The sequence below is a fragment of the Oenanthe melanoleuca genome, chromosome 18, assembly GCF_029582105.1.
Source record: "Oenanthe melanoleuca isolate GR-GAL-2019-014 chromosome 18, OMel1.0, whole genome shotgun sequence".
NCBI lineage: Eukaryota > Metazoa > Chordata > Aves > Passeriformes > Muscicapidae > Oenanthe > Oenanthe melanoleuca.
Genome location: NC_079351.1, coordinates 2,203,855 through 2,218,878, shown reverse-complemented (window position 1 = coordinate 2,218,878; position 15,024 = coordinate 2,203,855). Strand labels below are relative to the sequence as shown.

The window sequence follows — 15,024 nt, the reverse complement described above, 5'->3', positions numbered from 1 at the left end:
AAAGCTCTCCCTGCTCCAGCTGCAGCTGTGGGATGGTGACCATGCTCTGGGGGTTATGGGGAAGAGGAGAGAGTTTTCTACACCTTCCCCTTGCCTCCAGAGCTGCCCAGCTCAGCCCTCCCAGCCAGGGCAGGGTTTAGGGGAATCCAGGAATCCACAATTTCATGGAGCAGCCCCTGTGCTCCCAACTTGCCTCAGCTGTAAAAACCCAATATTATGATGCTAAGGAGAAAACCTCCCTCACTGTCTACAGGAATTGTCTGTAAAGCTTTTTGCTCAGGGTGGTGAATAATAAACTTAGCTGGTTTTTCTCTCTTTGCTTTCCCAGCAACATCCTTTCTTCACCCTGCACGAATCCAAAGAGACAGACGTCGCCTCTTTTGTCAAGCTCATCCTGGGAGACTGAGAACTGGACTTGTAAAAGAATTGCCCTTCTGTGGACTGGTGGGTGCAGGGGAGGGGCACGTGGCAGGACTTGTCTTGGAAGCACCAACAGAAAGTCGCCTCTTTTGTTTTGTTTTGTTTTGATTCTGAGAAACCCCCGCCTCGCCCGAGTTTTTTTAAAGGGTTCTTTGGTATCCATAGTGACATAGAACGAGCTGGTTAGTGGAATGAATTTTAATAAGGTTGGTAACCTTAAAACAAAAACAAAACAACAAAAAAAAATCTTTTTGGAAAGAGTGATTTACATATTTAATGACAGTCGAAGTTCCTCTTCCTAACTTGCTCCTCATCCCCCTTCCCTTCCCCTTGAACCAGAATTTGCTTTGTCATGGTAATAGGTGCTATGGTAGTCATGAAGTTGTATGTAGATTTATATTTTGTCCCTTCCATTATTTTAATATTTATGTTAAGTGCTTGATGGAATAGATTTCTGTTTTATATGAGGATGAGTGCGTGGTGATGACGATGATGATGCAAAATGAGGCCACAGCAAGCAGCACTTGTAGGGCTTTGCTGGGGAAAAGGTGTCTGAAGAGAGGAGAGAGGAGAGCAGAAGTGTCTCTGTTGTGGAATATATTTAATGGAACTGATGAGCAAGACTTGCAGCTCAGCTGCTCGAGCTGGGTCAGGGGGATGCCCCAGTGTTCCCTGTGGTCACTCTTGTCCAGACACCCTGCTCTGAGGCTGGGCCAGCCTGTCCCACAGCCCTGCTCTGCTGGAGGAGGTGGGAATTGCTGGGAGCAGTCTGGGACAAAAGGCCCAGAGGGAAGGAGGGTGTCAGAGAAGTTGCACAAGGAGGAGGAGGCTGCCCTGGTCAGTGCCCCTGCCCAGCAGCGCTGCAGTGCCCGAGGCTCCTTGGGCTGGGGATGAGCTGCTCTGGGCTCTGAGGGAGCTCCTCTCCTTCTTGGGATGGGGCAGGATCACAGCCTGACACCCATGACAATGGGCTGGTTGGGAGTTGGTTTGCAGGGCTGGTGGCACTGCACTGGCAGCAATCCCTCTGTGCTTGCCTGCAGAGTGTGGCAGTGCCAGCGCTGCCAGGAGCCCCAGCTGGGCTGTGTCCATCCCCAGCTGGGTGTGCAGGCAGCCAGGAGCCCATGCTGGCCCATGCTGGGCTGTGTCCATCCCCAGCTGGGTGTGCAGGCAGCCAGGAGCCCATGCTGGCCCATGTTGGGCTGTGTGCAGGCAGCCAGGAGCCTGTGCTGGGCTGTGTCCATCCCCAGCTGGGTGTGCAGGCAGCCATGGGCTGCAGGTGGGAGCTGCAGCCTGGGAAAGCACACACAGACACCACAGCCCACCCTGACCAGGAGCTCCTTGCTGCTGGCTGGGTCCAGGGCTGGGAGAGGAGCTGGAGATGGTTCTGTCCCTGGCAGGAGCAGGGGCACTGTGAGTGTTGCTGAGCTCTGCTGGCTCCATGTTAATCCTGGTTTGAGGCACACCTGCCCAGATGCCTGGCCTGGCCATGAGCTGCTCTGCTGCTGCCCCTGGCTGCTTCCCCCACCCTGGGACGGGGCCTGCCTGTGCATTCTGGGGAGCTGCACAAGTGCCTCGTGCCCTGCATGTGCTTCCATCCCCACCCTGCTTGGCACAGCCCTCAGAGCCAGAAACCCCAGGAACACCCCTGCTCTGCAGTGCTGAACCTGTGCAGGGTGTCACTGAACTTGTGCAGGGTGTCACTGAACCTGTGCAGGGTGTCACTGCCCCCTGCTCTGCAGTGCTGAACCTGTGCAGGGTGTCACTGAACCTGTGCAGGGTGTCACTGAACCTGTGCAGATGTCACTGCCCCTGCTCTGCAATGCTGAACGTGTGCAGAATGTCACTGAACCTGTGCAGATGTCACTGAACCTGTACAGATGTCACAGCCTGTGCAGATGTCACAGCCTGTGCAGATGTCACTGCCCCTGCTCTGCCAGGTTAGCAGCTCCAGCTCTGCTGGTGCAGGTTGGAGCAGTCAGTGGGTTTTGGGAGGCTGTCCCTGGAGGGGCTGCTGGGCAGGGCAGTGTTCAGAGCAGGCTCTGGGTGCTGGGGATGTGCCAACCCTTGCAAGAGGCGCACAAAGTCACCACCAGTGCCTGGGCTGTCGCTGTCACTGTCACTGTCAGTGCCAGGGGCTGGCTGGGAGCCTGGGGCTGGCAGTGACACACACAGGGGAGCTTTCCTCGGGGTTTGTCTCTCCCTGTGCCCTCATCTGCAGAGCAGGGGCTCACAGGGGGCTTGTAGCAGCCAGGGGAGATTCACAGCAGGCTCTGGGGAGGAGGCTCCCCTTGCTCAGCCTGTCCCAGGAGCCTGCCCAGCCTCGGGAAGGAGCAGCTCCAAACCCCACTCCCTGCCCAGGGGAACCTTTCAGGTTACATTTTGTGGCAGATGAAACACCAGGATGTTTTACTTCACAGTGTAATTTTAAGAGGCCTCACATGGCTCATGATCTGCCCTCTCATATTCCATGGTGTGTGTGTGTGTGTTTTCTCTCTCTCACTTTCTCAGAGTCACAGAGCTGTTTTGATTGATTGTCCTCAGCTGCAGCTGAAAGTCCAGCCAGCCAGTTTATGGACTCGGTTCCAGCATCAATTCTCACTTTGAAAAACATGACATTTAAAACCACCCTTTGGTTTTCCTACATATGGATCTGATGCTTTTGTTAAAGATTGTTTTTGCTGCTTTTCCCCTGCAATATAAGTCTCATTTGGACACTGCATCTCCTTGACCTCAGAGCACCTTCATTTCAGTGCCATTGTAATTGACAGGTTGAATTTATGAGATACTGTCAAAGCTCAGTATTAATAGCAGATATTAATGTCACCAGCGTTTTCCAATGGAGAATTAATGGCAGTGTTGTCTGCAGCTAGTAACCCTCTAAAAGGATTCCTCTGTGCCTCCACACAGGGCTTGCTGTTATGCTTTCTGCTCTAATCCCTTTGTCCTAATGACATTACAACAGGACAAGCAGCAAATCCCTTCCCTGCTCCTTCCCCATGACTTTGTTCCTTTTAAAGTGGTTTGAGTCAGGCCAGGGTAAGTGTGGAGCTGTGTGAGCAGGAGGCTGGCAGGTGCTGTGGGAGATGCCCAGGGCTGGGCTGTCCCTGCACCCCTCGTGGGCACAAAGCTTGGCCTGACCCTGCAGTTTCTCAGAGAGAAGCCTGAGCTGGGTGGCTCCAGCTGAGGGAGGAGAGCCAGGGTGTGCTGTGTGCCTCAGAGCCCTGCTGGGCTGCAGGAGGAGTCAGGCTCTTCCCTCTGCTGTTGGACTGTGAGGATGAGAAGCCTTTGGTTGCTGCTCAGATCTTGGCTTGGCCAGAACACGAGCACAGGGACAGACACAGGTTCTGGGACATGAAACCTTTCCTGACAGCCTTAGGGGTGCCTTTCCTGAGGCTTAGGGGTGTCCTCCACAAAGGTTTTGTGTGTTCACACAGCACAGGCCTTGGGATTCTTAGAGAAGCAGGTGTCAAATGCCATCAACTTGAAAGAACCCCAAATCCAGGGAGCAGAGAGAGAGCAGAGCTGCTGGAGCAGCTGTGGGTGGCTTTGCAGGGCAGGGGGAGCCTCCCCAGCCTGCCACAGCTGATCAGAGGCACAGCCCATCCCCAGGGATCCCCAGGTGTGCTGCCCATCCCCAGATCCTGCATCCCCAGCATGCTGGAGCCTTGCCCTTGCTGGAGCTCTGAAGTGTCACTGGCAGGAAAGGAGTTTTCTGGGTCCCCAAGAGCCCTGTGGACCCTTAAATCTGAAAGAGGAGTTGGAGGGCATTTCTGGTTCCTGTTTTTAAACAGCAGGTTCATGCTGCTGCACTGGGTGCAATGCCCATCTTTCCTGGAGTTCTTCCAGGTGTACAGACCTTGACACAGATATCTCTGTACTGTACTTCTGTGCTTTTCCCTGACTTCTGTTGAGTTTACTGGTGAGAAAGAGGCAACTCTGACTTGTTAAAGGGGTGGAACTTCATTTCTGGAGGCAGGTGTGTGATGCAGGAAGCTGTTGGTGGGTCCCTACTTGGAAAAATCTGTAAAAAAATCTCAGTTCATCTCCCTGCTGTTGAGCAGGTGCTGCTGCACCTTGTCCTGGTGGGCAGGGGCTGAGGGCAGAGCCCTGCAGGCACAGCCTCAGCTGGGATTTCTCCATGCTTGCTGCCAGCCAGGTGTGTCCCTGCACAATTCCCTCCTTCCCTGCACGCTCTGGAAGAGGAAATCCTGCTTGGTCAGCTCAGCATTGCTTCAGTGCCTGGTCTGGTGTAGCTCAGACAAGGTTCCCACCAGCTCCTGTGTTTAAGAAATCTTTTTTATTCAAAACAACCCCAAACTCCTCTCTCAGAAAAGCCAGCCAAGATGCTCCTGCTTTTTTTTTTTTTTTTTTCCCTTCCATCTTGTTCCTGTTAGAGGAACTCTGGGAGCCTGTCTTGGTGCTTTCACTCTTTCACATGCCAAAGATCCCTCTTAGTTACTCTCCTGCCAAACCAGATCTTGTAGTCTTGCCTCTGCAGCCATCCACTTCCCTGCTCCTTGGGGTTCCTTTTGTTGCTGTTGCTTTTCCATTGAATTTCCTCGTGTTTATTGACATGTCTATTGTTGAGCTTCCTGGACACATGCAGCTCTCTTTTTTGGGATACAGGGAAAGACAAATAGCTGCCTTCACTTCTGTGCCCCTGCTGTTGGGGAAATACTGTCAGTGATGTGATTCCTACAGATGGGCTGGGTCTCATGTAGAGCTGGGGTCATGGAGGGTGTAAACTGGCACTGCTCCACTGGCTTGGCTGGAATAAGGCCAGTTTTGTCCAGCTGAGAATCTGTCCTTAGTGTCTAAACAGTTATTACACACTAATAAAGATTAATGATCCCAAATCCCCACGGATTAGACATCAAATGGCAAGTTTTGCTCATTAATCTTTATTGCCATGTTCTGGTTGTTGATGTTAGAGCAGGCTCCTCTCTGCTCTGGGCAGAACACACAGAGCACACCAGATGTCCACGTTTTACACTCCCTGTCCTCCCCCCAGGTTCCTTGTTTCCTTGAAGCCCTTAACCAGCAGCAGAGGATGGATCCCAGAGCTCTGCCTGCTCCTCTGGCCTCTGCCTGGGCTGTAAAACCCAGATTGTTTCTGGTGAGAAGGGATCAGATCTCCTCGTTAATGTTTCAGCTCAGCCTTTGCTGGAGCAGATGGAGAATGTGAGATTTGTGCTCTGCAGAGCTGGGGGATTCACCCCTGCACTCTGACTGAGGAGTGGCAGCTCTGTTAAAGGCTGAGAGGACTCTGCTCCTTCACATAACCCCACTCCATAGAACCAGTGGCTTTTGTTAATCAATAGGGCCAGAAGAAGCTGCATCTCAGGTTTGAGGTGTTTGCAGATGAATAATAAATAATAAAAAGAATAAATAAATAATAATAAAGCCAGGAGCTGCTGCTGCCAGTGCTGCAGGCACAAAGATCAGTGAAAAGGACTCTGAGAGTGCAGTGAACTTCAAGGGTGGATTTAATGGCACAGGGACAAAATGAGTGCTCTGATAGGCAGCTGGTGGCAGTCCACCCTGCCAGGGAGGGTCTGCAGCAGCAAGAGAGGCAGAACAGCCACAGGTGCCCCCAGGGCACAGCCTGGCTGCCCTTGCCCTCCCCACATCTTCCACATTTGTGGGCAGAGGGTCTCACTGCAAAATCTAAAACCCAGAAGAAACCCATGGGGAAAAACCTGCAGGTGGCCCAAGGCTGCTGCTGCTGCTGCATGGCTTTAAATGGTGGGAAAAGCCTGGGAGAGGCTGGGACAGAAGAGGGAAAACTTTTAGGGCAGCTTCATGCTGGAAATACCCAATTTTGAGGCCAGCAGGAGGAGGGAGCAGCTGGGGCTGAATGGTTGTGATGTGGCTCCTTCAGAGCAGCACTGGGATGCTGCAGAGCTTTTGGGACACCTGACACCCCAGGCACCTTCCCTGTTGCCATGTCTGGGGTTTTACTGGCAGCCAGCTGTCCAGGGAGTGCTTTGGGAGAGGAAGGAGCTGCCTGCTTTGTCCTGGTTTGCTCTAGAACTAGGGATAGGGATAAGGAATCTTGTTTTTAAAAATTTCTCCAGTTCCCTGCTCCCAAATCCCACAGCTGGGAATTCTCCAATCTCCAGCCCCAGCAAGAACTTGTCCCTTTGCTTGCTGCCATCCCACTGGAAATTTTGGGAATGCTGGAGCTGCCCAGGCAGCAGCCAGGATGGGCCAAAATCTCTTCCTTGAGAGGCTCCTGGATTTCCAGGGATAGGGAGAGCATCCAGCTCGTGGGGTCCTGTGGGGATAAGGGGGAAAAGCTTGGAAGTGGAGATGGAAATCTCAACAGATCCATCAGCTATTTCCAAAGCTATCTGCTTTTAGCCAGACCTGAAAACCCTTCCTAGAAGTTTTATTTCAGGGTATTTTGATCTGTTACTTTCACTTTTGGGCTTAGCTAAATCCAGGAAATGTGGAGTGGTGTAATTTTTGAATAAAGACTAAACACACCCCAAGTATTCCTGAACTGATCAGGAAAGCTGCTGCTTGGTTTTATCTTCCAGGAATAATTCAGGCTTTCATTCAGTCTGGTTTTGCCCCTAGATAATGATTGTTTTTGAGGAAATAAAGAGAGCAGACCATGATCTTTCCAGAAGATGTGACCTGACACACCAAACCATTCCAGGAGGTGGATGGAGATAAATGCTCCAGTGAGAGGGGCCAATGTCTGGAGGCTGGAAGAGCAGCCTGGAGTATCCATGGCCTCCAAAAACTCACAGAGACACAGTTTCCCCAGGAATTGTGGGGTGGAGGTGTTGGATTCTGCCATACCTTGGGATTTGTCCCTCTAGGAGAGAACATTCAGGCATCTCAGAGTGTCCCAGAACACCCAAAAGCCTTCAGCATTTTTATGGGTTTTTTTTATTGTTCAGGATGGATACTGAGACAAGTCAGGAAGGGCCAGGTGTCCTTGATTTGCACAGCCAGGGTGAAGAAATGTGGATGAAGTGCCTGGAAAAAGCCAAAAAAGGTGTGTTTAAAGACAAATCCCAGTCTCTTGTCAGAGCTGTTGAGCCAGGATCAAATTTTCCCAAATCCAGGTACAGCTGCAGAGCTCTCCATCCATTTTAGCCCAAATTTAGCCACAAGTTCTGCATGAACACCTACAAACATGGACTGTGCCTTCTGGGGGGCTGCTGGCAATCCAAGATCCCCCAAGCCAGGATTTGGCCCTGAATATTCCTTTTAAAATCCATGTGTAAAGTGGATTTCCAGGGCTCTGTTTTTATTTTGGTGAATCCAGTGGTTTGTGCTTGGTGAGAGCTGTCCCTGTGCCAGGGGCTGCTGGAAATAGTCACAACATCCCAAATAGCTGGAATTCTGCATTTTTTAATAGCAATACAATGAGAAGAAGCTGCTAAATGGAGCTTCTTGTAAGCTGGAAATGTGTTGGAGTAAAATAGGAAAAAAAAAAAAAAAAAAAAAGAAAGAAACAACTCTCTAAAATTATCCAAAATCTTCAATTTAAGGAATTACAGTTTTGTTGGCAGAGATCCATGTTCAGGATCAATAGATGGGATTTCCAGACTTTCTGCCTTAAGGTGTGAAGTTTGCTTTTTCTTGAGGTGGTGGGAAATCTGTAGCAAGGATATTTCTACATAGTTCTGGCTAAGAAAAAACACCCCAAACACCAAAATAGGAGCAAAACAAATGGAAAAGCAGCCAGTTCCCAGTGGTGTCTGGTGTTGAAGAAGGCACATGAACATGTTAGGAAGGAGAAGACTTCCCAACCTGCTGTAATGCAAGTCCTTATTTTATTTTATTTTATTTTATTTTATTTTATTTTATTTTATTTTATTTTATTTTATTTTATTTTATTTTATTATGTTATTTTATTTTATTTTATTTTTAGGATTTTTCTTTACAGTAACATCATTTGGTTTCTCAACTGTGAAAGTCTCTGCTTCTCCATCCCTGTGGAAGGCTGATGATTCTTTCTCATGTTCTTATTTATTATTTATCCCTTTCTGGTACTATCCAAGAGGTGCTGAAGGTATTTCCCAGCCTGCCCCCGAGCCATGTGGAATCCCTGGTATCCCCTAACAGCTGGGATGGCAGCAGACAGCTAATTATCATTTGAAATTTTATTTATAGCAACTTAGATTATTCTTTTTTTTTTTTTTTTTTTTTTTTTCTTTTAGTGTCCTGCTTTGCTCTAGAATTAGGGATGGGGATAAGGAATCTTGTTTTTTAAAATTGTATTTTTTTGAGTTTTAACACCTTGGGGGCTTCTGAAGAAACCTGCTCACTTTGATGTTTTCAGTGGGGAAGCAAAGCTGGGTTTCAGTTGTTCCTTTGAGAGGGGATTGAGTAGCACCAGGGTTCAGTTTAGCTGATAAAATGCTCTGTGTCACATCATTAAAATCACCCTGAATTCTGAGAAAAAAACACTTTCCACCTGAAAATTAAAACCTGGTTGGTGACAAGTTGGGTTTTTCCAGGGCTTGTGCCAGGCTTTTCTCTGATTTCCATGGAGTTTTGTTTTTTGTTTTTTTTTCTGCTGGAGCCCTGGGAGGTCAGGATTGGCCAAGGCAGGGTTGGGGACAGCCAAGTGTCACCTCTGGGGACAGAGGACACGTGTCCTGCAGGAATAATGGAGCAGTTCATGAGCAGCTTCTTGCTCTGTAGGGGATGCTGAGGGGAATCCCTTAAGTGTGGGAGAGAATCAGGACTGGGGGCACAAAACCCATCAGGTTTTGTTCTTTTTATTCCCTTTCTCCCCTTGGAAAGGTGCTTCTGATAAAGAATAATAGAATCAGAGAACCACAGAGTCATTGAGGGTGGAAAAACCTTTAAAATCATCGAGTCCAACCAAGAACTCAGCACTGCCAAGGCCACCACTAACCCATGTCCCCAAGTGCCACATCCCCACAGTTAAACCCTGCCAGGGAGGGTGACTCAAGCCCTGGTGCAGCTGTTTTCAGACAGCTCACGCTGCTTTTCTGGTTTGTTTTCTTTCCCCAACGTATAAGAAACGTTGGGTAGCAGAATGTGGAATTGATTAGGAGTTCATAAAGCAGGGACCTCAGAAGGATGTGGGTATAAATGCTTTTCAGGCATCCGAGGTGAACTCTAAATGGAGCTTTGGCCCTCACTTGCTTTCTGCTTTTCAAAAACCATTTATGAGAAAGTGGAGCTGTCAAAGCCATGCATGAACTTTGCCTTCTTGCAAATAACTTGTCTCAAAGTAAATTGTCCAAGTGCACAAGAAACTTGTCTCAAAGTCAATCCAGTAGCTCTACAAAGCTGGAATTCTGTGTATTAGAGGGTGTGAGGTGTGTGTGTGTGTGTGTGTGTGTGTGAGCACGTGCTGTGCTTGGGGGGTGCAGGGAGTAACTCCAACATTTTGAGATTAAAAAAAAACACAATGCAAGTGCTTTTTTTTTTTTTTTTTTTTTTTTTTTTTTTTTTTTTTTTTAAAAAAAAAAAAAAAAAGACAGCGTAAAATATTTATTTCTTGGCAGAAGTACATCAGACCACATCTCCCATCCTTCTTTTAATTGCTTGGTGTTTGTTTGTGTTGTCTCAGGCTTTGCTGGTTTCCTCTGCAGGGCTGTGTGCTGCTCACAGCCTGTCACCTCACACAACCTCTCCCAGCCAGGGCAGCCCCTGGTGCAGGAGGGCAGCACAGGCACAGGGGCTGCTGCTTCAAGGCAGCACAGGGCAGCCTGGGTGGTTTTCAGTTTTTAGCCTTGTGGAGGGAGCTCTTCCCTTGGGAGAATCCAAACCAGCAGAGCCTAAGGCAGCATCCTGAGCCACAGCCTGAGGGTCACACAGAGCAGCTTGGAGGGGGCTGGTGGCAAGGAAAGAGGTGCTGACAGGGGTGGGAGGTGGCACTGGCTGGTTGGCAGTGACCTGTGGGCTTTGCTCAGGGTTTGGAGCTGCCCTGTGCAGGATGGGCACCCCAAGATCCTGATCCCAGCCAGGCTGGTACTGCCAGGTTCCATCAGCCAGGCACTGCCAGGTTCCATCAGCCAGGCACAGCCAGGATCCATCAGCCAGGCACTGCCAGGTTCATTACCCAGGCACTGCCAGGTTCCATCATCAGCCAGGCACAGCCAGGATCCATCAGCCAGGCACTGCCAGGTTCCATCAGCCAGGCACTGCCAGGTTCATTACCCAGGCACTGCCAGGATCCATCAGCCAGGCACAGCCAGGATCCATCATCAGCCAGGCACTGCCAGGTTCCATCAGCCAGGCACTGCCAGGTTCATTACCCAGGCACTGCCAGGTTCCATCATCAGCCAGGCACAGCCAGGATCCATCAGCCAGGCACTGCCAGGTTCCATCATCAGCCAGGCACTGCCAGGTTCCATCAGCCAGGCACTGCCAGGTTCATTACCCAGGCACTGCCAGGTTCCATCATCAGCCAGGCACAGCCAGGATCTATCAGCCAGGCACTGCCAGGTTCATTACCCAGGCACTGCCAGGTTCATTACCCAGGCACTGCCAGGCTCACAGGCTGTGAGCTCCAGAGTCCTTCCCTGCTCACCTGGCTGCCCACCTGCACGTCCCCTCCCCCTGGCTCCACCTGCTACACCCCCTGTGTGGTCCTCACCCATCTCAGAGCTGTTCCTGGTGCTCTGGAGAGCAGGAGCAGCAGAGTGACAGCAGGACCGTGTGTGTAATGTCTGAGAGGCTTTTACTCCATGTTGTTTTACTGAGATGCTTTTAGGATCCATGCTGAACTGCTATTCTTTAACCTTCACTGCCACAGATTCTTTCTCCCCACCATCTTCATTTCATACAGATTGGCAAAATACATTTGACTTGGAACAAAAACCAACCCAAACCCTGCTGATGGGATAAGTTACTCCTCTTGACTGTGCTTTGATTTGATTTCTCAGGATACCCAGAGGTTTTTCACTGCTGCTGAGAGGGGACAGTACACCTTTTTGGAGACTTCAACCACTGTAACAGTTTTCCAGATGTGTGTGTGCGTGTGTGTGTGTGTGTAGCCCAGCACTGTGCGTGCGTGTTCTGCTGAGTATCGTGTGCATCTCTGAAACGCTTCAAACAACTGCCTGGAAGTCAAAAACCAACCACCTCTTTCCAGTCATATGTTTGCCGTGACTTTTCATAACCACACTTGAAACTAGTGGTCTTGGATGGAAATATTCAAAGAGCAGGGCATCTTTATAGCAATGGTATGTCAGTCGAATTACAGAAAATGTACACAGAAATAAATAAATGAAATTTGAAAGTGACCTTCTCTCAGCCTACCTGTGTTTACCAGTTGTGTGGGGACAGGCTCTGGGCTGCTTTTGCCATTCCCATGGGAGGTTTTTTGGGGATCATCTTACTCCCAGCAGCTTATCATAGATGTTTGAAAGCTCAGGAATGCTGGAGCTGCTCGGCAGGGATAATTGTCAGCCCTGCTGGTTTCCCTTTCCCCGCTCGGGCTGGCGGGAGCAGGCGCAGCCACATCCCGTCCAGCCCACATCAAAGGCAGCAGCAGCTTCCTGCCCCCAGCCCTCCCAAAAACCAGCTTTTGCAGGGGTTCAGGGGGACACAGGCCATGGCCAGCGTGGCTCTGGGGTGGGGGTCCTGGGGCTGGGCTCAGAGCTCAGCACTCCTGGGCTGCAGAACGTCTGTGCTGCTCTGCTTCCCCATCCTGGAGTCCCCTGCCAGCCCCACTGCTACCTGCCTTTCTGTAAAGGGTGACTCAGGCTGTGCTTTTGTCCTGATGCAAGGCCAGTGTTCACCCTGGGTTTACTGTCTGAGCCAAAGCCTTTGGCGAGTGAAGTGTGCTGAAACATGAATCGCTGCTTCCCTCCTCCTCATGGAAATAAAACTGTCCTTCCATTTGTATTAGAACTGCAGAAAACAATATCCCAGCTCCCTCTGCTGATCCTGCAGTCCCACTGAAGGCTGCAGGGCTGATGTGCTGCCTGGTTAATGAAAGAGCTTTGAGGGGCACAGGTTTTAAACAGGCAATTATCTGGGTTGGAAATGGCAGGTCCTGTTCCCTCTGCCTCCCCTCCTGCCTCCTGTATGAAATTGTGGAGTAATCCCTGCGTTGTCATAGCTAATGTCACATGGAAGTGAGGAAGAGAACGGGAAAAGTTGAGGTGTGAGGAAAATCACTGTTCATCACCTGGAAGAAGCACAGAGGCCTGGGCTGAACGCTTTGGGATTGCAGCAGGAATATCACCCAGCACTGGGAATGCAGAGATGCAGACATTGCCATAAAAATGTCTGAAGGGAAGAGTTGCAAAAGGCACAGACCCATTTCTGAGCATCCTAAACTGAGCAGCTGCTGCAGTTCTCCCTGCGCAGCTCGTGCGTGTTCTGTTCAAAAGGAAGAAATTAAGAGCCATATTTTTATTTTATCAAATCAAATTACCCCTGTATGCTCAGTATGCTCAGAATATTTATGCATCAGTGCCTTTTTTTTTTTATTAGGGCTTTATCTCACTGTAATCAATTCCAAATACTAACCTATTTTTATCGCTGTAATGCAGCAGTAATTTATAAGATGTAGACGGAACGCACACGAGATGCCAAAAGCAATTTTATGGAGCCTCTTTTGTTGTCATCTACAATGCATCAGCTCTTTGCCTTCAGCCTCCCATCAATTTTAAAAGCCCCAAGATGAAAAAAAAAAAATAAATAAAAAGGAGCAAGTACAGGGAGGCAGCTGCCAAGGCTGGAACAGGCTGAGGTCTGTGTGCACCTTTGGGATGGAGGCTGATTGAACACGGCACAATAATGAAAACCGTGCTGAGCTCTGTAATGCAATTATCTGGGTTGGAAATGGCAGATCCTGTTTCCTCTGCCTCCCCTGCCTGCTCCATGTATGAAACTGTGAAGTGATTCCTGTGTTATCCCGACTAACATCACAGGGAAGGGAGGGGAAGAGCAGGGAAAGCTGAGGTGTGAGGGAAAGAGGGAAAGTTGGGGTGCTTGGGGCTGAGCAGAACTTTGCTCCTCTCCTTTGGGAGCCCTCCTGGATGGGCAAATATCGAATTCCAAAGTGTAAATATGGCAGTGAAGCATTCCAGGATCCCCATCCCAATTCTCACACCAAGCTGCTGCCTTGGAGCAGCTTCCACCAAACTCCTGTGCCCCCGAGGGGCACCTGCAACAGGAGCACCCATGGTGTGTCCATGCTTGAGGTTCTCCAAACTGAGGTCTTGCCAGTCAGACATCACTGCTGCTCTCCCAGATTTTCCCTGGTGTTACCACTCCAACAGCTTTGGGTTCCAGTTCTCTGGTGCTGGAAGTGCCTGGAGTGATGGTGAAACCAATACAGTCATAATTAGACAGTGGGAATGGCTTCAGACTCACAGAGGGAGGGCTGGATGGGATTTTGGGAAGGAGTGGTTCCCTGTGAGGGTGGCAGACCCTGGCACAGGTTCTCAGAGCAGCTGTGGCTGTGCCCAAGGCCAGGCTGGACAGGGCTGGAAGCACCTGGGACAGTAGAAGGTGTCCCCAGACTGGATGATCTTTAAGGTCCCTCCCAACCCAAACTATTCTGTGAGTTTAGAAATCTGTGAAGATATTGCAGCGTTTTTGAAGAATGCAGTTTATTTATTGATGGTAAAGACACAGATGTTTAACTCAGTCTCATTTACTTGCTGAATCCTACTAATAGACAATTGGAAGCACCTTCAGACTAAAAGCACATCCCATTTAATACCCAGTGATTGCTTTTAGGCCATGCATATAAACAGGTCTCCTTCCACAGGCTTCTCTTAACCACAGGGACAGAAAATAGATGTAGGAGCACCACAGCACACTGACAGATTATTGAAGGCACCTTTGTTGTTTGCCTGCCCCTTTCACATGGGGCAGCCCCTCCTGGGGGAATCATTACTGAAGCATTTTGCATGCAGATTGCTTCAGGCCCCAGCACTGCACTCCTGGCTGGGTCAGGAGAGCAAGGCCAAGATTTGCTGATTGAGATCAGATGCCTGGTGGCGAGAAGGAATCTAGATGACTTAACTGGAGGGATTAGACTCAAGTCTTTTGGCTTCCACTTGGCTGTTGTATAAACTGCACAGCCCAGGGGTGGCTCGGGGCACAGCCAGTCCCTGAGCCTGGCAGGGCAGCCCTGCTGGGTGACAGAGGCAAGGGAGGGGCAAGGGGCAGCTGAAATCAGCCCTGCAGCTCCAGCCCTCACCTCCAGCTGGGCTGAGCCTGCTGGGCTCTCCAGCCCTGCTGTGGTTTGGTGGGTGATGCTGCGGGGCTGGGCTGGTGCTCCCAGAGCTCCAGTGGGGTTCCCAGAGCTCTACTGGGGCTCCCAGAGCTCTACTGGTGTTCCCAGAGCTCCACTGGTGTTCCCAGAGCTCCACCAGTGCTCCCACACCTCCACCAGTGCTCCCAGAACTCTACTGGTGTTCCCAGAGCTCCAGTGGGGTTTCCAGAGCTCCACTGGTGTTCCCAGAGCTCCACCAGTGCTCCCACACCTCCACCAGTGCTCCCAGAGCTCCACCAGTGTTCTCACAGCTCCAGTCCATGTTCCCAGAGCTCTATTGGTGTTCCCAGAGCTCCACCAGTGCTCCCACAGCTCCAGTCCATGTTCCCAGAGCTCCACCAGTGCTCCCAAGCTCCAATCCATGT

At 50.2% G+C, this 15,024-nt stretch overlaps 1 protein-coding gene and 2 long non-coding RNA genes across 3 annotated transcripts in view; all 3 read left to right on the top strand.

Annotated features, from left to right (window-relative positions):
- Positions 1 to 9,863, top strand: part of MAP2K6 (mitogen-activated protein kinase kinase 6) — a 50,957-nt gene extending 41,094 nt beyond the window's left edge. Inside the window, exon 12 of the mRNA XM_056505998.1 lies at positions 329 to 9,863. Coding sequence (XP_056361973.1) covers positions 329 to 406 — 78 coding nt within the window. The 3' untranslated portion in view covers positions 407 to 9,863. The remainder of the gene's footprint in view (positions 1 to 328) is intronic.
- Positions 9,864 to 10,246: 383 nt separating this feature from the next.
- LOC130260498 (uncharacterized) lies at positions 10,247 to 10,617 on the top strand. The gene is made up of 3 exons (XR_008841797.1): positions 10,247 to 10,423; positions 10,518 to 10,545; positions 10,607 to 10,617. It is a non-coding gene; the product is annotated as an uncharacterized LOC130260498 (long non-coding RNA).
- A 145-nt stretch (positions 10,618 to 10,762) lies between these two features.
- On the top strand, positions 10,763 to 11,666 carry LOC130260497 (uncharacterized). The gene is made up of 2 exons (XR_008841796.1): positions 10,763 to 10,815; positions 10,867 to 11,666. It is a non-coding gene; the product is annotated as an uncharacterized LOC130260497 (long non-coding RNA).
- The last annotated feature ends 3,358 nt before the right edge of the window (positions 11,667 to 15,024 follow it).